We start from the raw sequence: 25,853 nt of genomic DNA on the forward strand, positions 1-25,853 counted from the left end.
CTTCCCTTCGAGGATTCACCTATGCTCTTCCAGTGTCACGGTTGAAGCCACGGTTCGGCTGCGCAGTTCGGGTTTCTCTCTACCAAATGCGCAGCCCAGGCTGATCTCAAGTGCACAGTCCTTCGGCTCTGCTCTCCCAAGCCCTGGGATCTGCAATTCTTTCTGAAGGGGCAGGATCCAGATCTCTTTAGCAGGCCAGTGTCCTCCTTGAACTGCTCCCTCGACTTCTACACACTTAACAGGTTTTGTGTATTCCCATGTGACCCTAGGGAAATGGCACCCTCTCGTGAGTACCGATCTGTGCCAAACCCCAGTTTCTGAATGGCTGAACTCCAAGTCCAGTTCTTAGACAGAGAAAGGGTGTTGCCCTTCTCCCTCTCTATCATCCACCTAGATTAGACATTTTAGGGAGGAAGATATACAGGCAGAGGCAGGCGGATCTCTGAATTCGAGGCCAGCCTGGTCTACAGAGCGAGTTCCAGGACGGCCAATGCTACACAGAAAAACACTGTGGAAAAACAACAACACCACTCAGATGATGGAAAAGATGTTGTCTAAGGCAGGGTCAAATAGGCCTTCCCACACGCCCTGAATGGGATAGAGGTGCCAGCCAGGCAGAGACAGCGAGGCAGGGTGAAGCTAGAAATACAGGGATGCCCTCCTAGGGCCTCTGGAGTTTCCCCTCCTGAGGCATCGGCAATTCCTCCCCTGTGATTTGAATCTTTATGTGCTGAGTTCATGGGGTTAATTATTGCTGTAGCCAGGGTGGGGTGAGCCAGAGTCCCGCCCTGGCCCAGAGTCCAAAGGGGGGCTTCTGAGAGTCATTGGACACAGAGCCCTGGAGGGCTTTGGGGTGACACTTATTGCTAGCAACTTAACCATTTCCAAGGTCCAGGCCTACTTGCCCGAGTCTTTGGCCCTTCCTTGTCCCCACCCATTTCTACCTCACCTCCCCTCAACTCATCAAAGACCCAGTGAGGCTCAGCTCCTCAGGCAACTAGCATCATTATTCACCAGGGCGGGGCCCCGTGCAAGTCAGGAAAGAAGTGATGGGGTTCATGGCTCAGATCACAGCCAGCCGAGGAGTGGGACTAACACCCCAAATTCCTCCAGCTCCAGCAGGACAGGACTATACCTGCAGCATCTCAGTACCAGCTTCGCCTCACTGCGCCCCCCCCCCCCCAGCTTGAGCAGCCTCCTCCACTTCCAGCCAGCCTTCCCGGTTGCCGATATTCTGTAGGGGACAAAGACCGGTGAGTGATGGTTCGGGGATCCAGGGAGGAGGAAGAAAGAGAAGAAGGCCGTTTGCTGATGCTCCAAGGTCTCCTAGGAGACCTCCAAGGCCCCTCCCACCTTGCAGAGAACCGATCTGTAGCCCAGGATGACCCTCAAAGTTACATGACAAATTAGACCCTTCAGAACTAAAGCTGAAACTGCTGGTGTCATAGGCTCCCTGTTGGTGAGGTCTTCCGGGGACCACTGGTTCTCTCCTTTCACATCAGGCCAGTGCCACTGTCTCCCATGAGATACGGATGAGCTGAACCAGTGTGTGTTGGACCTGATGGGTACAGTAGCTGGGCTAGAAAGGGAATGAGGGCTGGGAATTATGTGGAGGAAAACCCTAAGAAAAGAGTTTCTAGAGCGGGTTTGGACTTGCTGTGTGGCCTTAGGTAAATGATATAACTTCTCTGAGCCTCACTCAGAAAGTTAAGGTGGAAGGGATAAAGCTGGGTTCCTGGAGAGGAGGAGTGCTGGGGCCATGGTGAGCACCCTGGGCTTGTGCTTGAGTAGATTTCATCCAATGATGCTTGTTGTTCTTTTGCGATTGTAACAGCACTGTGTTGTTGGATTGTTGAAATTGTTAATTAAACCCAGTGTGCATTGATACGAATACTAATAACAGATGACTGTTTCATAGCAAGGAGACACATGTGTACTCCTCCAGCCCTCTCCTTGGCTGTGTTTCTCTGTGTGTGCATGTGTACAGGTGTGCATGTGTGCACAGCAAAAGCTAGACCCTCAGGAGAGTGATTCCCTCCCCCGCCCCAGTTCTGGTCTGTAATAAGAATATTCCACACAGACCAGGTGGGGGGATTTGAGAAACCACACAGTGTGCCAGCTCCCACTGCCATCGGCTCAGGGATGCCTAGACTCCCGTCCTCCATGCCTCAAGGCTGGTCCTTCACCTGGAGAGGGTTGAGGACTGAGCTAAGCCACTCTTTGTTAACCTCACAACTGGTTGTAATTGGAGGGGACAGTTACCTCCATTCATAGATAGGAACACGGGAGCTTGGAAAAGAGGACCCACCTTCCTAATGAGGGGCAGGTTAGCCTTCTGACCAGATACTCTAACACAGGGAGACCCGTGTGTGCCTGCCAAAAATGATGGGTCCCCATGCTACCACCACCTTCTAGAACACTGGCCTTCTCAGCCCTCTACACTGCCCACACCCTCCCACGGACTGAGGTTCACACACACACACACACACACACACACACACACACACACACACCACACACACATACACACATGTACTCACACATACATACACATACTACACACACACCACATACATACACATACACTCACACTACACACACGACACACACACACACCGCACATATACACTCACTATGTACACACACCGCACATACACACATATACACTCACACTATGCACATACACCACACATACATACACACACCATATATACACACACATACTACACATACATACACACCACATGTACACACACATCCCACACATACACACACATACACATCCCACACATACACACACACTACACACACACACCACACATATACACACATACACACACCTCACACATACACACATGCATTCACTCATACATACACACATTACACACACACACTTCCTAGGAATCTGGAGATGCTGAGGAAGAGACAAATGAGCAAACCCATAGACACTCGCTTACTCAGCGCACAAATAAATGCAGCCTTCCAGGGGAGCTCGAAGCCAATGTCATCTCTGCAGAGAATTCTGACAGCACCCTCACTCCATCCCTCACACACCCTCCAGGGCTTCCTGTGTTCCCTCCAGGGGCTGCCTGCACAGCAGCTGTGCTAGTGGAGGGTGGCAGGCAGCACAAGCCCCACCGTATCTCCCAAGGTCTGGCCAGTTGAGCCCCTGCTCCTGGCTTGAGTCAAGGCCAAGTGAATGGGTGGACAAGAAAGTGTACAGAGCGGTGATGAGAGCTTCTAGGGAGTGTGGTGAAGGGAGGCTGGGACTGCCAGGCAAAGACTCAGAGTTAGGGGTTCAAATCTCACCATCCCAGCACCTCTGCCCCGACAGGTGGAGCATGTGCCCAGACCAGACAGCTTTATAGAGCCTGCTTCAGGGACCCAGCTAGGTGTGTGTGGCAAGTGTGTCACCCACGGAGCCATCCCACAGGACCTATTTTATTTTAAACAGGGTCTCTTTACATAGCACAGGCTGGCCTTGAACTCTCAACCATCCTGCTTTGGCCTTCTAAGTGCTAGGATTATAGGAGTGCATCACTATACTGGCTTCTTTCCCCACTGTCCACCACTTCCCAAGACCTGGGAACCTCCCACCCAGCAAACCAGCCACCCAGAGAAAGGTGAGGGCATATGTTTTGTGAGTCTTGTCTGCCTAGGTTGGAGTTCTAACACCAACCTTAGCACCTTTGACAAACATCTCTGCTCTTCAATTTTCTCATATGAAAAAAAAAAAATGGAAATGGCAACAGCCCTTCCATGTGTTCTGTAGCAATAGACAGAGTGAGTGTCTCTACTAATACAGCTGGGTCACCTATAGGCGTGAATCTCACTAGTCTGGGAAGCCAGGATGGGTTCTATGGGCATACTTGTGTCAAGAAGCCTCACACTGGAAAGACAGCTTGAGATCCATTTTGTAGACTTATGTGACTGGACCAGGTCATGGCTACTTAGCATCAGATCTGGGGCATGGAGATGGGTTCAAGGCTAGCCTGGGTTACATGATGAGTCTGAGGCCACAGGCTAGCCTGAGCAATGCAGTAAGACTTTCTCAGAGTGAGAGGGAGAGAGAGAGACAGAGAGAGAGAGACAGACAGACAGACAGACAGAGACACAGAGAGAAACAGAGACAGAGACAGACAGACAGAGACAGACACAGACACAGACGGACAGACAGACAGACAGACAGACAGACACACAGACACACAGACACACAGACACACAGACACAGAGACAGACAGAAACAGAGAGACAGAGACAGACAGATATTTGGGAATCGGGAGGGAAGAGAAAGCCAAGCAGCACGCTATTCTAGAATAAAATGGGACAAAGAGAAAGATGACAGAAAGGAGAGAGGTAAGCTCCCATGTTGGGAGAAAATTCTCCCCCCCAGCCTCCTCCCTCATCTCACCAGGCTTGAGATGCATTTGTCTTCCCACATGCCTTCCCCGAGCATCCTGCCTGCAGCCCCACACCCCATCTGGCCTCCTATCCATCCTTCACCCCATCTGTTGCTGAGCCTGGCACCTGCCTGGTATCTCAAGCATGCCTAAGGCATCCCTCATGGATGTGCAGGTCCTGTGCTCAGACTGCACATTCCAGAATCTAGGAAATCTCACAGCTCGAAGCCTCCGCCTTCCCACCTCTAACTGATGATAGTGACAATGTGGTTACTCGCTCCATAAACAAGGGTCAAGGTTTTGTTTATATTTTATATGAACAAATGTTTGCCTCCATGTTTGTGTGTGTGTGCTACATGTGTGCAGTGCCCATACAGTCCAAAAGAGGACATGGGATGCTCTGGACCTCAAATTACAAAGAGTCGTGAGCAGTCATGTGGGTGCTGGGTACCAAACCTGAGTCCTCTGGAAGAGCTCTTAACCACTGAGCTATCTCTCCAACCCAACGTTTGGGGTTTTATTGTTAGGGTTAAATAGGCATACAGTACTTAACATACATTCTGGACACCTTATAAATTTCTTTTTTTTTTTACACAAAGTTTTTTTGTTTGTTTGTTTTAGTACTTTATTTAATTTATGTGTGCTGGTGTGAGGGTGTCATATCTTGGAGTCAAAGACAGTTGTGAGCTAACATGTGGGTGCTGGGAATTGAACCCGGGTCCTTTGGAAGAGCAGGCAGTGCTCTTAACCACTGAGCCGTCTCTCCAGTCCCCACCTTATAAATTTCAACAAATAATTAAAAACATGACCACAACCAGGTGTGGTGGTCATACCTAAAATACCAGCACTTAGTGGGCAGAGGCTGGTGAATCTCTATGAGTTCAAGGCCAGCCTGGTCTATATAGCAAGTTCCAGGACAGCCAGCACTACATAGAGAGATTCTGTCTCAGAAAAAGTAAGTGTGTGTGTGTGTGTGTGTGTGTGTGTGTGTGTGTGTGTGTGTGTACCTCTGAGAGGATTCTTACGATAAAGCTTAAAGTTCAGATCCTGGCATAATGAGGGGAAACTCCTCCAGAAAACATGCTTAGCTCATTGGACACCCCAAGAACACCTTTGGCCCTCCCTGGGGTCTCCCACTGGATGGGCAGGCCTATCTTTGAATCTCTGTTCCCTGAGCTGTGTTGTCAGCACCTTTACTAGTGTGGCAAAGACGCCACTAGTGTTCCCTCTGCTGGGAGCCAGGGCGGCGTTGAGAGTAAGGGTGAGCCATGCTCTCAGAAGCAAGCCTGAAGGGAAGGCTGTTCCCTGGAATTGTCTAGGACCCACCTACTGGGTAGCTGTGCACGTCACAAATATGAGTGGTTCCCCCCGGGCCATTCTAGACTAGCAATAACTGTGATCACTATTAACTGAGGAGTACTAAACATCAGGTGTACACAGGATTAAGCATTAACATGCACCCTAATAACCTGTGGGTGACCACTATGATTATAACGCCCAGTCTATATATGCATAAGGACACAAACCCAGACAGTAGCAGAGGTAGAGGAGGCAGGTCAGTTTTTCTGTACAGACCTGACTATCCCCTGAGCCCAGATGTCTCCTCACTCCAGTTTCTTTAAAAGCACTTGATTCAAGCACGCACCATGGACACAGGGAGATCGCCGTTTCTGTGGTCACTAGCCTAGAGGTGGGTGACGTCAGGAGTTGAGCTCTTGCCCTGTGGCTGTTTGGTGGCATTTGACCAGCTCCTCCCCTCTGGGTCTCTGTGTAATGAAAGAGTTAACCACATACTAGGGAACTCTTCTGACCCCAATTCACCCCACACCCCACCTCCATTGTAACATGCTAACTTTACAGCCATCCAAGCCAATGCTTTATATTTTGTTTGCGTGAGTGTTTTGCCTCTGTGTGTGTCTGTGTGCCCCATGTCTGCAGTGCCTGCAGAGGTCAGAAGGGGATGTTGTATCCCCTGGAACTAGAGTTGCAGATGGTTGTGAGCCACCGCTAGGAATTATTCCTTTTCCTAAACTTGTAGACTTTCCTTGTTTTTCAACACAAGGCCGTATGCACAACGGAGCAAGAAGTTCCCCCGGCCCTTTGTAAAACACAGAAAAGCGAGAGAACGTGGCACACTCTTCTAGTCCAAGAGGGATAATGTTGGATTATGCAAGTTTTATCTATCACAAGCAGATTCTATTTGGATTCACTTATTTATTTAGTGTATGTGTGTGTGCACATGGGTGTGTATATGTGTGTACTAGCGTGTCCTATGGTGCACATGTGGATGTCAGAGAATAACTTAATGGCAGCGACTTCTTTCCTTCCACCACATGGATCCTGGGGACCAAACTCAGGCCACCAGGCTCAGCAGCAAGCACCTCTACCTACTAAGACATCTCACGGTCCCCCAGATTTGATAAGCACATATTCTCTATGGGGCAAGGATTCCCTTTACCTGTGTTTAAGTTCCCTTCGCCTGCTACTGCCGCCCCGGGATCCCATCCTTGAGCCACATTGGCCCCTGGAGACCCACGTTACCATCGCCTCCAGTTAGACTGTGCCTGGACATCGGCACCCCAACCCACTCTGTCTTGTCTTTGAGATTCTTTCTCACCCTCTGTGTCCTCCCCTGGACAAGACCCAGTATGCCTTTCCAGAGGTAGCTGCAATAACTAAGATCACCAGCCATGGTAACAACTGCACACATTGTGTCACCCGGGCTGGTAGAATGGCATCTTCGTTCCGTTGGTGGCCTGGGTGTGAGGACTGTGCGGCCTCTGAGGGCCTCTCTTTTCTCATCTATAACGTGGAGACAGGTAGCCTAGAACCATGGGATGGTTGCTAAGCAACCCACACAGCACCTACATCCTACCTCCTTTTTTTGTTTGTTTGTTTTGTTTTTTGAGACAGGGTTTCTCTGTGTAGCCTTGGCTGTCCTGCACTCACTTTGTACACCAGGTTGGCCTCGAACTCACAGTGATCCATCTGCCTCTGCCTCCTTAGTGCTGGGATTAAAGGTATGCGCCACCACGCTCGGCTTCCTACCTACCTTTCTAACTGGTGCTGGGCCGGGTACATCCATTAGGAATGGATCAAGATGACCCCAAACTTGGCTGAGAAAGCAGAGCCTACTGCCTGTCTACTTGGAAAGACATCCTTGGGAGAAGAGAGTACCAAATCTGGCACTCTAAAAACACTTAACTGGGATAGTTAAGGAAGTTGAGGCCCTCCCTTCCCCGACTGGAGACTCTCCAGGGATGAGAAAGTTCAGATCCTGGGTGACAGGCAGGAACCTCAGGAAAATGGCTTCTTGCTGACTTCCAAAAGAACCCAGGTGGGCCTGGTGGGAAGAGACAATGCCATCCTGGCCTCAGCTGCTACAGGCTTTGGAACCAGAGCATAGGAAGGCAATGTCCCAGGATGCTGGACTGAGCCCTGCAGACATATGCAGGGGCAGGGGGCTCAAGGAACCCTCCAATGACTAGACCCCACATATGCCCACCTTCCACCCCAGTGCCTACAGAACAGAGGGCAGACATGACAACAGTGTACAAAAAATATAATTAGCCTGAGAGAAGGGTTTGGGGTACAGTAGTGGGGATCACAGCATCTGGCCCACCCCAGTGCAGGGAGAACCGGGAGGGGCTGAAGCAGTAAACAGTCAGAAGAGGTGAGAGACAGCAGTCCCTGGGGCTCTGAGAAAGACGAGTCGAGTCGGCACTTGGAGGTGGCCCCAGGCTCGGGCCCAGAAAACAAGAAGGCTGGGGGTAGACTCAGGGTGAAGGTGAGAAAGGAGCCACCTCCTCCTCCTCCTCACTCAGAAGTGAGTGTGCATGGAGAGCATGCCTCCAGACAGAACACGGAGGTCTTTGGAGGTGCTTCCCTCTGCCCAGTCAAGGGAGCTCAAGGAGGAGCTAGAGGCTGGGTGTTGCTCCCTCCTTTCCAAGCTAGGGTCTGCGATGGGGGTCCACTGCTGACAGGAGGAGGAGCACACGCATGGGAGGATGGAGGGGAACCTGTATGTGAGTGGCTGCTGGGGGTGTTAACCACGTCCATAGCCTCAGTGTGGTAGAAGAGCCGTGAGGACACACTCTCGGGGAGGACACACTCTCGGGGAGGACACACTCTCGGGGAGGACACACTCTCGGTGAGGACACACTCTCGGGGAGGACACACTCTCGGGGAGGACACACTCTCGGGGAGGACACACTCTCGGGGAGGACACACTCTCGGGGAGGACACACTCTCGGGGACCTCTGGGCTTTGCTCTGCTTTTTCACCTCCATACCAGCAGCACAGGGCTGGACACACAGTGAGTTCTCACTTCTCCACGATCCATGAAGAATCAAGAGCACCCCAGGCCCCTCCAGACATTGAGGGAATCCTCTGACCAGAAAGAGGAGGGGGGGAGAGAGAGCAAGAGCAGGGGGTGGGAGGGTGGGGGTGGGGGTGGGAGCCTGGGCACAATCAGGACCTCAGATTCTTTACAGCCTCTGGGATCTTCTTCCTTACAGAACTTTCCCACACTGGGCCAGCCACGGATTGTGTCCAGCCCCTGCCTGTCTAAGTCTGGGAGACTCTGAGGCAGTTAGCCAATGCCATTCTGTCACCAGCTGTGACCTCCAGGCCTGGGATGGGGGTGGGGTGGGGGGCAGGGCACGATACCTCACTTAGGCCCCTTGGACCCCTGGAGGCCCCGGGGATGGGGTGGGGGGCAGGGCACGATACCTCGCTTAGGCCCCTTGGACCCCTGGAGACCCCGGGGAGACCAGGCTGCACAATGGAGTCGAGTAAAGCTAAAGGAGACAGTATGGACCCCCAGAATGAGCCCCCCCACACAAACCTGGCTTTCCAGCTGTGGCCGTGGCGAGTGCTCGAAAGAGAGAGGACTGGCCTTCTGTGTAAGGCGGATTTGTTGGGGAGTGACAGATGGGCGTTTGGCTGAAGAGTTTGCCTGGGGAACTTCCTTCTTGGGTGTAGGAGGAAAGGGGTACCCCAACTCTTCTATTACAGACAGTAGGAAGCAACAAGTTTCCAGCCTGAGGGGGGTAAAAAAAACCCAGGGATCCGCCCCCACATAGAAGAAGGCTGGAGAGGATGGGTGGGGCAGGTGATGTACCTGCAACAGGTCAAATGCCCCCCTGCTCTATTTCTAACTCAGCCGTGATGTCATCGAGTCTTCCAGGGCCAATCAGTCCATGATCTCTTTCTGGGGCTGACCTTCCACCAGTCCTCTTGTGATTCAGGGCTTTTCAGGGCGGGGGTGCATGGGGGGCGCTCCAACATCCCTCAGAAGGGGTGCTCTGGAATGCGGTAGTCCCTCTGGGCGCCTCCAGGCTATGCCTCTTGCTTCAGAGTGTGGAACAGGGTTTTGAGGGGAATGACCCATGTGACCCTTGCTCCCGAGAAGGGCTGCAGGGATGGCAACTGCGAGGCCCTCTTGGCCCCACTATGGGTTGTGGCAACTTGCAACTCATTTGGTCTGAGGAGAGGAGCTCTTTCATCTGTGGAGAAAGAGACAGACAGAACCCGAGCTCAGAAGACAACCTTCAAAGACCTCATTTCCTTCCAAGACCAGCCACTCTGATGACTTAGCCACCACCACCACACCCCTTTCCCACAGGCTGGTGGTCAGGAATGGGGAGGGGGTCACTGACTCCCCAATTCATGGAATCGGGAGTCATACTGCCTTCCCACAGCCATCCCTGCCCTAAGCATTTGGGGTAAAGGCCATCTAGATGCCAAACAGAAGGGCAGTGGGCTTGTGGGATGCTATAGCAGACAGGAGGAGTTGTGCCTCAAAGGCTGCTGTTGGGCCTGTTGGGAGCAGGGCTTAGGGGTGGTGGGTAAGACACATCTGCCTTGAGGGTGTGGCCAACTGAGATGCATGCTGCTGCCATGCCCTCCTTCCCAGGGTGCCTTGGCACGGAGGAGCTGTGGTAAAGCATGGAGTGAACTAGTCTGCTCCCTGAGCCTCCATTTACTCACCTGTGGCACGCTGGCATCGGAGCTCAGGCCTCAACAAAAGCACTTGTTTGAGGACCTGGAGAGTGGCGGGGCTCGAAAACACCCCAGCTTTGAGGCTGGTGGTGTAGGTCAGTGGGTAGAGACTGTTTGCCCAGCATGTACTAAGCCCTGGGTTCAGACCCCAGCACTTGGAAGGTGCGGGTAAGAGGGTCAGAAATTCAAGGTCATTCTCAACTACACAAGTTCAAGGCCAGCTTGGGCTACAAAACAGACCCTGTCTAAAAGGCTTCTAAGATCCTAGCCATGATTACTAGAAATGTATCCCATCTATAATAAATGCTCATTTCCCCTCATTTGGGTTACCCCAGCACTGAATGTCAACTGTGATAAGAAAGTCTCCAATTATTAAACTGTCAGAGTATTTTTCCCCTAAGCTGGTGGTAAATACAATGGGGTCTCCTGTAGTTGGTTACAGCTTGGATTTTTATGCAATATGGTGTTAAGCACCCTCCTACTCCTGAAGAGCACCCCCGCCCCTCCTCCACCTGGCACTCACAGCTCTGTGTCCTCTAGGGCCGGGGGTCGCTCCAGCGCCTGCCTGCGCCTCCTCACGGCCCCCATGATCTTCTTCCGAGGCCCCAGGGGCACGCTGATACTGCGGAGGTCGAGATCAGAGCACAGCATCAGGGCCTCCAAGTCAATCTTCTCCTGCCGCAGGAGGGAGGCAAAGTCCTCCATATGCAGTGAAGCCAGGAAGGTCTCCAAGGGGGTGGTCTCAGGCTCCAGGTCCTCATCCAAGCCCAAGTCCAGCTCATCCCAGGGCAACTCCTCGCCGCAACTGCGGTCCTGCAAGCTGTTGGCACTGCCCAGGCTGTCGTCGTCCAGGCTAGGGGAACTCTGCAGCCGACCTCTTGGCGTGCCTGCCCCGTCCAAGCCCCCGTCCTCTCGGCCCAGCCCGTGCAGCCCGCTGCTCAAATAGTTCCTTCGAAACACCATGGTACCCAGGCCGGGACGGGTAAACAAGGAGTCGTGGCCTGAGTCGGTGCTGACCTCCGAGTGGGCAGGCTCGGCAGCCAGCGTGGCACGGGAGACGCTGTCCTCGTCCGAGAGGAACATGTCCCTGAGTGGGGCACGGCCCCACTCCTTGGGGTTGGCATAGGTGCCCTGGCGCACAAACATCACATCGCTACCCAGCTGCAGGCCGGAGAGCGATCTGACGCTTTTGCGTCCGTCCTCAGAGACCTTGAAGGTGCCCTCGCCCCCTTGCTTGCGCCTCTCCAGCTTCTTCTGGATCTTGGCCTTGCCCTTGGCCGTGCCGTGCAGCGTGGCCTGCGAGTAGGGCAGCTGGCTGCCCAGCGTCAGGTGCTGCAGCCGGCGGCTCAGGGTGCTGGACGTGAGGCTGGAGAAGCTAAGCGTGTCGGAGCGCTCGGCCAGCTCGCGCCGGTAGCGCCGCTCCATTCGCTCGTGATGCTTGCGCTGCATCTTGGCGCACTCGCGGATGCGCCGCTCCGCCTCGCGGAAGGCCTTGTCCTTCAGCTTGCCCACCAGCTTAGGGTTGAGGCTGCTCTGCTTGGCCGCGATGGAATCCAGATAGCGCACACACTCCATGTGGCCCTTCATAGCAGCCATATCCAGCGGCGTGTGGTAGTCATTATCCAGGCACCAGATGTTGGCCCCGAAGGACACAAGGAAGGACAGGCAGTGCAGGTGGCCATTGGAAGCAGCCAGATGCAAGGGTGTGTTTCCCCAGATGTCGCACTTATCCGGGTCGCCCCTGTAGGGACAGCATGTGGAGAGGAAAGGGTGAGTGCTTTTAGCAAGCCAGACCGTGGGCTCTGATGGCAGAGGTTCTCAACTTGTGGGTCCCAACCCTTTCAGGGTCATATATCAACTGTTCTATACCTCAGATATTTACGAGCCATAATGGTAGCAAAATTAGTTATGAAGTAGAAACGAAATAATGTGGTTGGGAGTCACCACCACATGAAGAAAACTGTATTAAAGGGTCGCAGCATTAGGAATGTTGAAAACCACTGCCCTAAATAGAAACCCGTGGGGGCTGAGACCCAGACTTCCAGGAGACCAGCGATCCTGAGCTTAAGGGCGCATCAGGACTAAGCACAGAAAGGGGTGGGGCGGGAGGACGGATGGGATGGCCCAACCCACAAAGGGGCGGGGCGACCTAGGGGGCGGGGTGGGGCGGACCTTCCCCTAGAGAACGAAGGGCTGGGAATCTCAGGGGGATAAATAATAGATGCGCTGAGAGAAAGGGGTGAATTATTCATGGGCCCCGCGGTGAGCTGGCCCAGAGAGGCGGTGGGCCAGGCCTGAGTCTGGGTCTCTGGGCAGGTGAGGTGGTTTGTGAAGCCACATGTCTCAAGGTGACTGTGTAAAAGGACTAGAGGGTGGGGTCTGCCTGGGAGAGTGTGAGAGGGTGCCTCGTGGCATGCAGTGAGCACCGCCATGTCTACAGGGAGCGGGGCCAGGCCTGGCAACGCCAGTGTTAGAGCAGGTGTCGGGTCTTGGCCTGGGCCAGGAGGGGACTGTGGGGACAGCCAGAACTGGAGAGGAAGAAGGCGGCGACCTGGGCGGGCTGTTGTCCCTTGTTCAGGTTGCCTTATGAAGCCGGGGTAGCTTTGCCCCGTCCAGCAGGGCCTCTTCAGTGCCTTCCACGTCTGACTCCAGTCCATAAGCCTAGCTCCTGCTGGCTTCTCTTGAAATCTTTCTTCTCTCTCGGGGTCTAGAGGGGGTGGGGTGGGGGGCTGCCCGACACTAATGAGGCCACAAAGCCAGCTCAGGTCTAGGGGAAGAATCACTCCCTTGTCTCACACCTCCTGAAGCACACCCCTGCTCAGCTTCCCCCACTGATTGCCAAGTCCTGTAGGATACTGTGGGGAAGGATGGCTCAGCAGCAGAGCGTCCCTCACGGCGCACAAATCCTTGCTCTGTAGAACTTGATGAGCCCTCTCTCCCAGCATGATACTCCCATGAGTCTCTCTGATGGATGGGGCGTGGAGGGAGGGCATAGTGGTACAGTACGTGCTCCTAGAGAGTCTAGGCCTCTAAATGCCTCAGCTGTCTAACCCCACACTGTTCCCGCCTGCTGTTAGACCCAAGGAGTAGTCACACAGAGGGAGAGGAAAATGTTTCCCCCCACGTCTTCAGGCACACCAAAAACCAGGGTCAACTCAGTCCCTGCTCCTGCTCTTGGCACCCCACCCCCACCCTCTACCCCCGACTCAGCCTGAGACATTCACATGAAACCCTCTTGGAGCATCCTTTTCCTGTCCAGGCCCCACCAGGGCCGATGGCCAGCCCTACCAAACTGTTGATGGGTAGGTTATTTCCAGTTATGTGATTAGCACCCCTCCCCCAGGCCACTTTAGTGACCCTGGATCCTCCATGGCTTGACTCCTCCTCCAAACCCCTGGCCTCTTGTGTTCACCCTCCCTCCCAAGACAACTCCAGAGGGGGGATGGGGGTGAGGGGGAGGGTAGCCACCCTTTCTGCACATTACTGGGTTCTGCAGTGGGGGAGGGGCACAGAGAGTTAATCACAGGCTGAGCCAGTGACATTTGGTAGTGTGGACAGTGCCCATAAATCCTAAGAGTGGAATGGTGGGAAGGCACAGGTCAGTGTGACACCCAGCCTGTGGGAGCCACTGGTGTTGTGAAGACAGCCTTTGGCTCCTAGGTTGAGGCAAAGGTCTCTCCTTCCTGCCTCCGCCTCCCCCTCCCCCACTTCCTGGCCCCTTGGAGACTTCTCAGCCCGATTCCTGCCCACCATTCACTCTTGCTTCCAGGTAACCCCAAAACACAGAAATGTCTTTTTTTTTAAATCACTCTTCAGCCCCCAGCCCTCAATCACGGACAGCCCCCTCATCGCAGCGCCTCTCCTCCAAGCCCTACATCCAGCCCACAAGTGTCACAAGCTCAGCTGATGTCCCCTCCACGTGTGCCTCTCAAAGTATGGCAGGCTGCACAGCCCCACCTTAGGGGCTGCCCATAGGGGGAGAGGGCAGGCCAGGGGAGAGGGTAACTGATGCCATGTGAGGTTTGGGGACCCAGGGTTCCTGGTCCCCTGCTGGCTGGGCAGAGTGCATACTCACCCCCGGCTCACAATGAGGCGCAGCGACTCCAGGTTGCCATGGTAGGCGGCCCAGAGGGTGGGAGTCATGCCATCCTCGTCGGGGGCATTCAGCTCCTTCCGGGTGGCCTCCTTGAGGAGCTCCAAGTAGCCATCCCTGGCGGCCCGGTGATACTGGTCATTCATGGCCATGGTGTCCAAGTCGGGCTGAGCGGGCTAGGGACACCGAAAAAATGTCCCCTGACGAGGAGGGCAGCCAGGTTAGGACTGAGACATGGGGTTGAGGGAAAAGGCTGGGCAGGGGCCTGGGCCGCCAGCCCCTGCTGCCGCAGATGGTGGATGCGGAGCGCCAGAGCCACAACTATAGACCGACTACAGACTACCGGGACATCTGAGCTGCACACCCGGGGAAGGGGGGGAGGGAATCTATCACTGACCAGGGTGCCGCCCAGGAGCTTCCCCTGGGTCCTAAACGCCATGCTTTTCAGCACACAGGAGTGACTCAAGTGTAGTCCACCTCTCTCGCGCCAAAAGCGTCCACTCCGGCGTTGTGGCCCTTGAGGTCCAGGATAGGGACATGTAGTAATGTCCTGGACAGAGCTCCGGACACTGGACTCCCTGATTTCTTCACACGTCAAAAGGAACAGGACAAGGGTTGGAGAATGGTGTCTGAAGGTGGAATAAAGAGGCAGTTGTGATCCAGAGGACAGCGGACCTAGAGATGGAAGAGGACCCACCGCAAGAGCACGGTGCAGCTGTCCCTGCAGAGCTAGCCTACTCGCATGGGGTTGGACAACAGTTCTCCAGCAGGGGGCGCTAGACGACTATAGGCCTGCTACGGGCACCACGTGGAAATCAAACTTTGCAGCATCCAACAAGCTTCTCTGGGCAGCAGTAGTAGGGATACAGGAAGACCGAACTTGGATCACTCTGAGGGCAGGTGGGGAAAGGGGGAACTGTTGTCCCGATGTCGGGGCAGCAAGCAAGATCCAAAATTTAGATGGCTCCTGGGCTGCGATGCACTTGGGGGGGGGGGTGCGGGCGTGCACTGGGGGTGAAGGTCAGCTCTGCAGGCTTTGAGTGAGTGTGATCTCTGAGCACTAGGTTGTGGTGGGTGCTAGGAGCGGAGGACCCTCTGGGTACTTGAGGATGAGGCCGCGCCGGAACCCTGGCCGCGCTAGCGCGACAGGGTGAGGGGATCTTAACAGGTAAATATAAATCTCACCTTATCTGACTTCCCTAAATTCAGCTCGGAGAAAAGATGGATCATGTGAGTGGGACTGAGAGGTTTATGGAGCCGAGCTCTTGTGGCTGTAAATCACTCTGCCCTCTCCGGTATAAAGCACCGGTCCAGCCCGGCGTGGGAGAGAGGAGACGCTCGCTGCCCCTTGACCCCCATCTTGGTGTTGGCTCCCAGTGCAGCCAGGTGCGTGCTCCTGGCCAGAGGACTGTCAGATTTGGGGAGTGGGACCTTGTAAGGGATCCGGCCCAGGGGTACTGCTTTTTCTTTCTCTACAATATTTCTGGTCCAGGTGGGAGAGGTGCAGCCTTCAGTTTTTCCTTTCTTCCCAGAGTGCTTGGTCCAGCACCCTTAGTTCCCACATTCTGGGGTTCCCGAATACAGGGGTCACGAGGGAGGAAAGGAGAGCCCCCTAGGTTGACTTGGAATCCTATCCTTTCCCCCTCCCCGCCCCCGCGACCCGGCCTCGCAGTGATCCCTTCAACCTCCTCCAGTCGCCCCCACCATGTCGGAGGAACTGGTCCCGCACCCCAAGGAGAGCCTGCCGGGTCCTCGGGCCAGCCCCCGCGAGGTGTGGAAAAAGGGCGGCCGCCTGCTGTCGGTGCTGTTGGCTGTCAACGTGCTGCTGCTCGCTTGCACGCTCATCAGCGGCGGTGCCTTCAACAAGGTGGCTGTGTATGACACCGACGTGTTCGCTCTGCTCACCACCATGATGCTGCTGGCCGCTCTGTGGATCGTCTTCTACCTCCTCCGCACCGCGCGCTGTCCAGACGCGGTGCCCTACCGAGATTCGCATGCTGGCCCCATCTGGCTCCGAGGTGCCCTGGGAGATGGGGACAAAAGTGGGGTGGGCATGGTGGGGAGCTGCAGTCTGGGGCTTATGGAGGACCTGCCTGCCAGGTGTGACTTTGGGTAGACAGGTGTGAAGTTCCCTGGGGAGAAGGTATCCGGAGAGCTCAGTGCGGTGGGATGCAGTGAGGGGGTGGGGTGAGAGAAAGGGGCCCTAGAGGATAAAGGGGGGGGGGACGAGTTTCTTTGCCTTGTGTAAAGACGGAAGAGAGGTGGTCGGAGAGGGTTTTGACTGTGAGCAAAAAAGCAGAAGACGATAGCAGCTACCAAGGTCTGCCTAGAGGACCTGCCCTTACCTGTGTAGTGGAGGGGACACGTTGGATGGATGCCCATCCCTCTCTCTAGTCAATCATGCACTCATCTTCCACCCATCCGTTCATCGTTCAGCCCTTCAGTCTGCCCATTCACCTATTCACCCCCCCATTTATCTGTCCTCACCCGCTGCATTCATTCATTCATTCATTCATTCATCCACCCACCTGCTCACGCCCTCATCCACCCACCCACCCAGTAATTTCTCAGTCCGTCCATTTGTCCATTAACCTACTCACTCATTCTCCCAACCTCCCGACTCATGCATCCACCTGCCCGTCTGTGCACTCAACCCTCAGGCCACCCCGTCCATCCATCTTTCAGACACACGGTGGCCCCACTCCGGTATTCATCCATCCATCCACTCACCGTCCCCAGCCTCTCTCCTCAATCTGTTCTTCCATCCAGTTACCCACCCATTCCCACCCAGCAGGCCCCTCACCTTCAGAAGCTACACCCCGCCCCACCCCCACCCCACCCTCGGACCCTACAAGTCCTGTCTCCTGCCTCTCTGATACACCACCCCCCTGCTGGCCCTGGTTCCCAGGTGGGCTGGTGCTGTTTGGGATTTGCACCCTTGTCATGGATGTCTTCAAGACTGGCTACTATTCCAGTTTCTTTGAGTGCCAGTCGGCCATCAAGATCCTGCACCCCATCATCCAAGCTGTGTTTGTCATTGTCCAGGTGGGTAAAAGGAAGGTCCCCATGTGTGGGGGCGGGTGGGGGAAAAGCCTGGTGCTTGGCAATAGGGCAGGAGATCTGAGCTCCACACTTAACTCTGCTCCCTTGCCACCCCCCACCCCCTCACCCCCCCACCCACCCCACCCCCACCCCCCACCCCCCGCTACTTCCACCCTGAGCAATTCAGTAAGTGGAATTGGACTGTGGGAGAAATCATATGAGGCCATCAACAAGGAAACACTGACTCATGAAGAGGTGTCTAAATGTGAGCTTCTACTTAGGGGTGCTGCGATTTTATTTCAACCTAAGTGGTGCCAGTAATTAACACCCGAGAGGTGCAAGTTGTGACAGCTGGCCCTGTCTGATAGAACCTTGGGTGTCCATGGAGGGCATCGGTCTCTGCCTACGGTTGGCCGTGACTATGTCTGTGGCTTGTTTGATCTCAGCCATAGCTCTATGTTTGATATTTGTTCAGGAGGGTGGGGCATCGCGTAACTTACAATTTTTCAGACAAGTTCAAATCAATTTCTTTTCTTTTCTTTTTCCTTTTGTGACTCACTTCAAGCAGCCAGACAGGCCTTGGACTCCTGATTTCACTTCCCAAGTATGGGATATTTCAGGAGTGAACCACACCTAGCTCTCAGGTTTTTTGTTTTAATGTGTTGCATAAAGACCATTTTGAAAGAGCTAACTAAGCTGAGGCAGGACTGCTCTTGCATAGGACCGGAAGAGAAGCTCACTTTGTAATGTAAGCAAGACATCCACAGGGATGCCTTGAAGCCCCTGCCACCCAGATGCCCACATGTGCCTGTGGCACCTAATGTAACTTTAGCCCTTTACATTTTGTAAGTTTGAAGAATGCTCAGGAAAAATGAAAACACAGACGCCCCCGCATCGGTAAGTAAGTCCCATGGAGGAGATTCAGGGTTGGTCAGATGAGAGCAGGATCTGGTCCACAAAGAAGATAACAAGGATGGGGAGAAAGAGTCCAGAGATGTCAACAGAACCATCAGGAGTTCAAGGTCATTTGTCATTACATCATGAGCTTGAGGCAAGCCCTTAGGGAGCTTGAGGCAGGCAGGTACCTACCTGCGAGCTTGGGGCCAGCCTAGCCTACAGATGGAGTCCCATGTCCACCGGGACTGCCTAGAGAAACCCTGTCTCAACAACAAAAATCCTCAAAGGCCATTTTTACCTTGAAAACTTGAACAAGAGCTAGTCTCTGAGGCTGACCTTGCTCCCCAAAGTACATCACTTGGTAGCCAAGACTCCATTTGTCACCTCTATCACCCCAGTGCCCTCCCCCCCAACTTCATCAAGATGAAACTGTCTGACAGGTGACATTTCCTCAAACTTTAAGGAACAGAGAGAGAGAGCCACTATTTAAAAAAAACAAAACAAAACAAACAAAAAAACCCAAAGCTGCAATATAGTGTAGAAAGAGAAATTATTCATTCTCCTTTGGAAAAATAAAATAAACCTGATCAGTTAGTATAAAGGTTCCTGGGGTAGAGAAAATGTCATAGTGGGTATGGCTGGGCTCTGGGCCCTAGAGAGTAGTCCACATACACGGTACTGAGCCTGCCCCACTCTCCCCATTGCAGACTTACTTTCTCTGGGTCTCCGCTAAAGACTGCATCCACACCCACCTGGACCTGACCCGGTGAGAACCACAGCTCAGTGTCTGTGGGCCAAGGGCTCACCTGGCAATGAGTGATAAGGCTTGGCATCCTGGGTGTGGCTCTTCTCTTTCAGTCCTGGGTGGGGTTTTAGCTACCCCTTCCTCTTTGCCCTCTTACTTTCCACTGCATGGATTGTGCCCTTTCCCCCTAGTGGGGCCTGAGCCTCGGGATGCCCACTGGCTCTCTCCTAGCTGCCATCCCACTAGGGATGAACGTGGAGTCTTGCTTCCAAGTGCAACTCCCCACCCCCAGTTCGTATGGGTCCATCTGTCCTCTCTCTTCAAAATCTCCTTTCTCGGGAGGGATCCTGACCCTGCCTTGCTTTGCCAGGGACCCATAATGAGTCCAAGACTCACGAGTCTTTTCTTCTCCTCGTCCATCACTCTGAAACAGATGTGGGCTCATGTTCACCCTCGCCACCAACCTAGCCATCTGGATGGCAGCCGTAGTGGATGAGTCCGTGCACCAGGCCCACTCCTACGGTGGTTCTCACGGCAACACCAGCCACACCCGCCTCGCCCCTGCCCGTAAGTTCCCTGTTAGCACTGGCCGTTTGGCTGCCAGGCACTGGACGGGCGCTTTGCATGTTCACAGCCAGTCAACCATGGTGGTAAAGGTAAAAGGTGGGGCAGGGGCTCCTCCCCCTCCAGGCACTCCCTCAGGAGTGTGGGGTGAGGCAACAAGGAACAAGACAGCGTGTTTCCTCATCCTTGAGGGTCCAGTCTTGGCCATACTGTCCAAGTCTCCATTTAATTGTGAAGGAGCCTAGGCTTCCTGAGGAAAAGGTGATGAGGTCGAGGAAGCAGAAGGGAGACAGAGTGGTTTAACCTTTCCAGCTGGGAAAGAAGACAAGAAACACCCCAGTGTGGGGCTATCACGATGACCTCACTTGGACATATGAATGCCCCGTGCCTCAAACATTTTACTTAACAACTTCCCGTTGGAGGTGAATCCTAGCAATGTTTCCATTTTATAGACGCAGAGAGGTTAAGCGGTTGCCCAAGGTCACGGAGCCTAAAATTGACGTGTTCAAACGTACCTTTGCTTTTAGCCAGTGAGCTATCCTAAGAAAGAAGGTCCTTCCTTCCCAGCCCACAGGTTCTAGTTCTCCGGACTTCTCCTCTGTCCGGAACCAAGCTAGATAAGTAAGACACCGCACGTTCTCGGAACCCCTACTGTCACAAGGGAGGCTTCAGAGACTGGAAGCAAGGCCCTAGCCTGCAAGGAGACCCCAGCACAGAAGGACTGATAAAGGGGCTGCCTGGTGTCATCGGGGAATCCTGAGGGTGGGCAACACAGCCCCAGGCATGCGGTCACCTTAACAGAACTAGAGTAGGAGAGGCTGAAAGCTGGGAGTTGGGCATTTCTCCTGGGCTCGCCCATCTCAACTCTCAGACCTCCCTGGGCCTCGGCTTCTTCATCCATAGATCCAGCTTTGGTAGTACTGGGGGCAAAAGAGCCATTTGCGGAGGCCCAGGTGTCCTAGGCAGCACGTTCTGAATTCTCCTCGCTGTGGCACAAACTGAAATGATAGGCATCCATCGTGATGGGGGCCTGGACACAATAGCTGGAGCTCTGGGCATTCAGCTGTGGGGAGAGCTGGGAGAGCTGGCCCCGGGGGGGGGGGGGGGGAGTGCTTCCTTCTGCCTATCCCAGGGAACAAAGGGAGGAATGGGGGTTGGTGGGTTTATAGTTGTGGTGTCCTTTTTAATTTGTGTAGTGTGAATATGTATGTGTTCCTGGTTGTGTGCGTGTGTGTGCGCGTGTGCATGTGTGTGTGTGTGTGTGTGTGTGTGTGTGTGTGTGTGTGTGTGCACGAGAGCCAAAGGTCAATGGGAAGTGATTCCTCAGTTCCTTCTTTTCTTTTATCCTTTATGGCTATTTATATATTTATGGATTCTCTGTCTCTCTCTCATTCTCTGTCTCTCTCTCTCTCTCTCTGTCTCTCTGTCTCTGTCTCTCTCTCTCTGTGTGTGTGTGTGTGTGTGTGTGTGTGTGTGTGTGTGTGTGTACACCAGAGCTCAGGAGTTGGGTCTCTCCTTCCACCATGGGCCCCTGGGGTTGCACTTAGGTCATCAGGCTTGGTGGCAAACACCTTTACCTGCCAAGCCATCAGGCCAGCCCTCCACCTTACTTTCCGAGACAAGTTATCTCACTAACCCGGGACCTCACAGCTTCAGTTGCACTGGCTGGCCAGCAAGCCCCAGGGGATCCCCTGCCTCGGCTTCCCCAGCACTGGGATTACAGACATATACCACCGTGTCACTGTTCCGAGCTTCTTACACGGACACTGTAAAAGTCACACTTGTGCCTGCATGAGATAAGCTGTCTACAAACTGAGGCTTCTCCAAGCCCCAGACTTTTGTTTGGTTGGTTTTTGTTTTGTTGTTGTTGTTGTTGTTTTGTTGTTTTGGTTTTCAAGACAAGGTTTCCCTGTGTAGCCTTGGCTGTCTTGGACTCGCTTCGTAGACCAGGCTGGCCTCGAACTCACAGAGATCCGCCTGCCTCTACCTCCTGAGTGCTGGGATTAAAGGCGTGGGCGCCACCACACCCGGCTAGCCCCAGATTTGTATTATTTTAGTTGTTATTTCCAGCACCGGTCTGTCTTGTCGTGTCTGGCACAGTGAATAATTATGGAACGAGTGGGGCTGCTAGGCACGGTGACGTCCTTTGGGCTGCAGTGGTAACTGGCAAAGAGAACTCCTGGCCTCGCTTGTCACAGGGCAGAAGGGGAGAGGCTAGAGCCCAGCCCTGTGTCCATCTCTCCACAGCAGAGCGGGCAGGGGGCGCAGCTGGAGGAGACCCGTGCCCCTGCAGCACAGCCATCTGCCAGATCTTCCAGCAAGGCTACTTCTACCTGTACCCTTTCAACATCGAGTACAGCCTCTTTGCTTCCACCATGCTGTACGTCATGTGGAAGAACGTGGGCAGGCTGCTCGCCGCGACCCACGGCCACGGCCATCCGCCGTCGAGGGTCAGCCTCTTCCGGGAGACCTTTTTTGCTGGCCCAGTCGTGGGCCTGCTGCTCTTTGTTGTAGGGCTGGCTGTCTTCATCCTCTACGAGGTCCAGGTGAGCGGAGACAGAGGCCACACCCAGCAGGCCTTGGTCACCTACTACAGCTTTAATATCGTCTGTCTGGGGCTCATGACTTTGGTCAGCCTGAGCGGCTCGGTCATCTATCGTTTTGACCGTCGGGCCATGGACCACCATAAGAACCCAACGCGGACCCTGGATGTGGCCCTGCTGATGGGCGCCGCCCTGGGCCAGTATGCGGTCTCCTACTACTCCATCGTGGCTGTGGTGGTGGGCTCCCCCAGGGACCTGATGGGGGCACTCAACCTGTCCCACGCTCTGCTCATGATTGCCCAGCACACCTTCCAGAATGTGTTCATTATTGAGAGCCTCCATCGGGGACCCCCTGGGGCTGAGCCTCGTGAAACGACCCCCAAGGAGCCCTGCCAGGGTATCACCTTCGCCAACCTGGATGCCATCCATACCTTGCCCTCCTGCCCACCCACCCCAAGGCTGGTCAGCCCCAACCCAGAAAGTCCTCAGGAACCAGTGACTATCATCTCAGCCCCCAGGTGCCACTGGCGACGTCGGTGCCTAAAAGACATCTCTCTTTTTCTCCTGCTCTGCAACGTCATCGTGAGTAGTCGAGGGATGGGGGGGGCGGGGTGAGTGGGGGGGCGTGCCCCTAGGTCGGGGGAGACTTGATGATCACTTAACCTTCTCTGCCTTGCCTCAGGTTCATTCTAGGATCTTATATAGAAGCAGATTCAGAGAGGGGACAACTGCAGTCTCTAGGCAAACAGCATTTTGGGGCACACAGAGAGAATGGAGTCCCAGCCCTCTGGCATGCAGGCAGCTGGTGGAGGGGGTCCCGGGGAAGGCTGACATGGGGGCTGGGTGAGAGTGAGAGGGAATTTGAGAGCTGATGTGGAGGGTGAGGGCCCTCCTCCCCAGGTGGGAGGTGTGACTGCTCCCCGGAGCTTGTGACCTGCTTGCTTCTCAGAATAATTGGAGCAGCCTCAGGAAGTTGCAGAGATCAGCGTAAGTGTGAGCAGTCTGTTGGCAGGATGCGATGGAGGGCTGGCTGGCTTGGAAGAAGGGTGTGTGCGCGCAACAGCTGCCCCCCTCCCAGGTGACTTGGCAAAGCCAAGTATAAAGAATGAGAGGCTTCATCCAGTACGTGTATGTTCTCGGGAAGGAAGCACCCCAATGCAGAAGCCCTCATAAGAGGGTTCCCCCCAAAGAGATTCCCAGCAAAGCTACGCCCAACATAGCCATGCCCCAGTGTAGACAATGCTCTGCAACACAGAAATACCTAAGACAGAACCATGCTTCTGTGGGAACGGCAGGTCCAATACCCCAGGATTTAGCCAACCCTCAGGTGGAAAATATTAGGGGAAAAAAATCCAATCATATTGAACACATGGGGTTTTTTTCTTGTCATTCTGCCCTAAACAAAACAAAGTACCAACTATTTACATATTCTGAACACAGTAATTTGAGGTATACTAGAGGATTGTGTAAATTATTTTATGCAGGCTGGGCATGGTGGTTGCCTTTAATCCCAGCACTCAGGAGGCAGAGGCAGGTGGATCACTGTGAGTTCGGGGCCAACTTGGTCTACAAAGCGAGTCCAGGGCAGCCAAGGTTACACAGAGAAACCCTGTCTCGAAAAACAAGCAAATGAACAAAAATTTATTTTACGTATCATTTTATGTAAGGGACTTGAACATCCTTGTGTGCTAGCTCCCTAGAATATCGTTTCCAGGGCGAGTTCTTTAACCAATCCCCCACCTACACCAACTGATAACTGCACCACAAGCAAAAAAGAAAAAAAATGCCTCTAATGAAATCTGACTCAACAGAAAACCAGCCGTTTTGACTAAATCCTACCTCAGAAGATCCCTAATATAGAAACACTCTTAATGCAGGCATAGCCCAAGGCTGGGAATATGACCCCCATGCACACTTCCAATAGTCAATTTTACTTTAAAGAAAAAAAAAAGTCGACCATCAAACTGTGGCTTCACCAGTAGAAGCAGTGAGGCTCAGAAGCGCATTGTGCCTGGGGCCCACTTTGGTGTATGGGCTTCTCTGCCCTTGCCCCATGTTAGTTTAGTCTGGCCTTGCTGTTGGGAGCTACCCTCCCAAAGGCAGTTCTTGCTCCAAGCATCTTATGCAGAATCACTCTTGGCATCCTTCTCCGGAGAGGATGTGATGTCCCCTGAGAACGGGGTGAGTTGACTGACAGGGGTTAGGCTGGCCTTGAACACTTACCTGGTCCTCTGTCCCATATCCCACACCCATAAGGTCTGAGTTCTTAGCTGGAGGTGAGGTAGGAGTCTAGCCTTGGACTTCTTCCGCACATTGAAAGGGACAGGGAGTAGACATGAAACAAAGAAGCAAAGCTTGGGGAGGCTTGAAGCCGGGGCAGCCCATAGGCTTGACTGGTTCCGTTCTGCCACCAGCCCTCAAGCCAGCCCCTGCTTCAGCTGTTAGCATCAAATCCTCATGTCACCTAATGAAACTCCCACCTCACGGGGAGGCCAGGATAAGAGGGTAGGAGGAGTGACTGCAGGTGGATGCCAGCTTGGGTGTGGGCCAGTGCCTTTATACACACTTCCTCAGCGCCACATGCTGGAGGTCAGCCCTGGGTGAGACTCCAGTCCCTGATGGCCACCAAACTAGAAAGTTGGGGCCCCATACTTTCATGGCCAGCAAAGCCCACAGAAGTCACAAGCAGGCTCCTGATGCACACCTCTCCCCTCCCTCCCCCCCCCCCACCTCCCCCCCCAGCTGTGGATCATGCCTGCCTTCGGAGCCCGCCCGCACTTCAGCAATACCGTGGAGGTGGACTTTTACGGTTACTCCCTCTGGGCAGCCATCGTCAACATCTGCCTGCCTTTCGGCATCTTCTACCGAATGCATGCTGTCTCCAGTCTGCTGGAGGTCTACGTACTGTCCTGAAGCTCCGTGCAGAGACAGGGCAGAGGAAGCCCAGCACCTGGAAGTGAATCAGGCAGACACTCACTCCTGCCTGCCTCAGACTAGAATTTTCACTAAAGTTTATTTTTCCAGGATGCCGTTTTTAAGTCAAACCCAAGACATGCCCATTTACTCCTCTTGCATGACCCTGGAGCCTAGGGAGACCGAGGCCGGGGAGACGGCTGCCGCAGCGTTCCCCCGGGACTAGACAGGGTCTGGAAATACAGTGTCTGGTCCTCTCTTTAACCCCAGGCATGTGGCCTGTGCACTGTCTGGACCTGGAAACCAATAAACCTGCAAGGCATCCATTTGTCCCTCTTCTTGTCCCAGCTGACACCTACCTTTTCAATAGTTGAGCTGAGCTGAGTCCAAGCTGCAGACTGTCTAAACAGTGGGTGACAGTGACAGGAGTAAACAGTGGAGTGCCCGGGGAGTGTGAGCATCTTTTCTTACGGTGCAGGGGAAGTTAGGGAGAACTGAGTTCATCTGGTACCCATGCTTTTCAAAAAAGGAAACTGATGCTCGCAGTTATAAAGAAGCCAGAACCTTTCTGCTAACAACACTTGCACGTATGTGCAGGTGTGTGGAGAGCCAGAGGTCAACCTCAGGAGTTCTCCACACGGTCCTCCATTGTG

The 25,853-nt window shown here is 54.0% G+C and overlaps 2 protein-coding genes across 10 annotated transcripts; one reads left to right on the top strand and one right to left on the bottom strand.

Annotated features, from left to right (window-relative positions):
- Positions 1–958: 958 nt before the first annotated feature.
- OTOP2 (otopetrin 2) lies at positions 959–25,526 on the top strand. Of its 7 annotated transcripts, none has more exons than XM_084750808.1 (9): positions 959–1,253; positions 14,945–15,396; positions 15,706–15,882; positions 16,169–16,514; positions 17,405–17,541; positions 19,143–19,201; positions 19,614–19,747; positions 21,992–22,869; positions 25,030–25,526. In XM_084750808.1, exons 4-9 carry the CDS (start codon positions 16,202–16,204, stop codon positions 25,198–25,200), a joined length of 1,692 nt encoding a protein of 563 aa, XP_084606934.1. In that variant the 5' UTR covers positions 959–1,253; positions 14,945–15,396; positions 15,706–15,882; positions 16,169–16,201; the 3' UTR covers positions 25,201–25,526. The 7 variants fall into 7 exon arrangements, with proteins under 7 accessions (XP_084606934.1, XP_084606935.1, XP_084606937.1 ...); XM_084750807.1 differs by lacking the exon at positions 959–1,253 and adding an exon at positions 14,579–14,716; XM_084750813.1 differs by lacking the exon at positions 959–1,253 and adding an exon at positions 14,579–14,716 and having other exon boundaries at positions 21,995–22,869.
- Positions 9,109–14,648, bottom strand: USH1G (USH1 protein network component sans; the record flags this gene model as incomplete). Of its 3 annotated transcripts, none has more annotated exons than XM_084750814.1 (3): positions 9,109–9,907; positions 10,927–12,144; positions 14,479–14,648. In XM_084750814.1, 3 exons carry the CDS (start codon positions 14,646–14,648, stop codon positions 9,904–9,906), a joined length of 1,392 nt encoding a protein of 463 aa, XP_084606940.1. The 3 variants fall into 3 exon arrangements, with proteins under 3 accessions (XP_084606940.1, XP_084606942.1, XP_084606941.1); XM_084750816.1 differs by lacking the exon at positions 14,479–14,648 and adding an exon at positions 12,955–13,085; XM_084750815.1 differs by lacking the exon at positions 9,109–9,907 and having other exon boundaries at positions 10,923–12,144.
- Positions 25,527–25,853: the final 327 nt, after the last annotated feature.

This window comes from Acomys minous (genome assembly GCF_964271855.1).
Source record: "Acomys minous genome assembly, chromosome: 12".
Taxonomy (NCBI): domain Eukaryota; kingdom Metazoa; phylum Chordata; class Mammalia; order Rodentia; family Muridae; genus Acomys; species Acomys minous.

What these genes read in the sequence shown, in the direction of transcription:
- OTOP2 (XM_084750808.1), top strand. Translation starts at nt 16,202, where the DNA reads ATGTCGGAGGAACTGGTCCCGCACCCCAAGGAGAGCCTGCCGGGTCCT. An exon ending in CACCCGCCTCGCCCCTGCCC is followed by an intron (nt 19,748 to 21,991) that starts GTAAGTTCCCTG and finishes ATCTCTCCACAG; the next exon opens with CAGAGCGGGCAGGGGGCGCA. An exon ending in TCCTGCTCTGCAACGTCATC is followed by an intron (nt 22,870 to 25,029) that starts GTGAGTAGTCGA and finishes CTCCCCCCCCAG; the next exon opens with CTGTGGATCATGCCTGCCTT.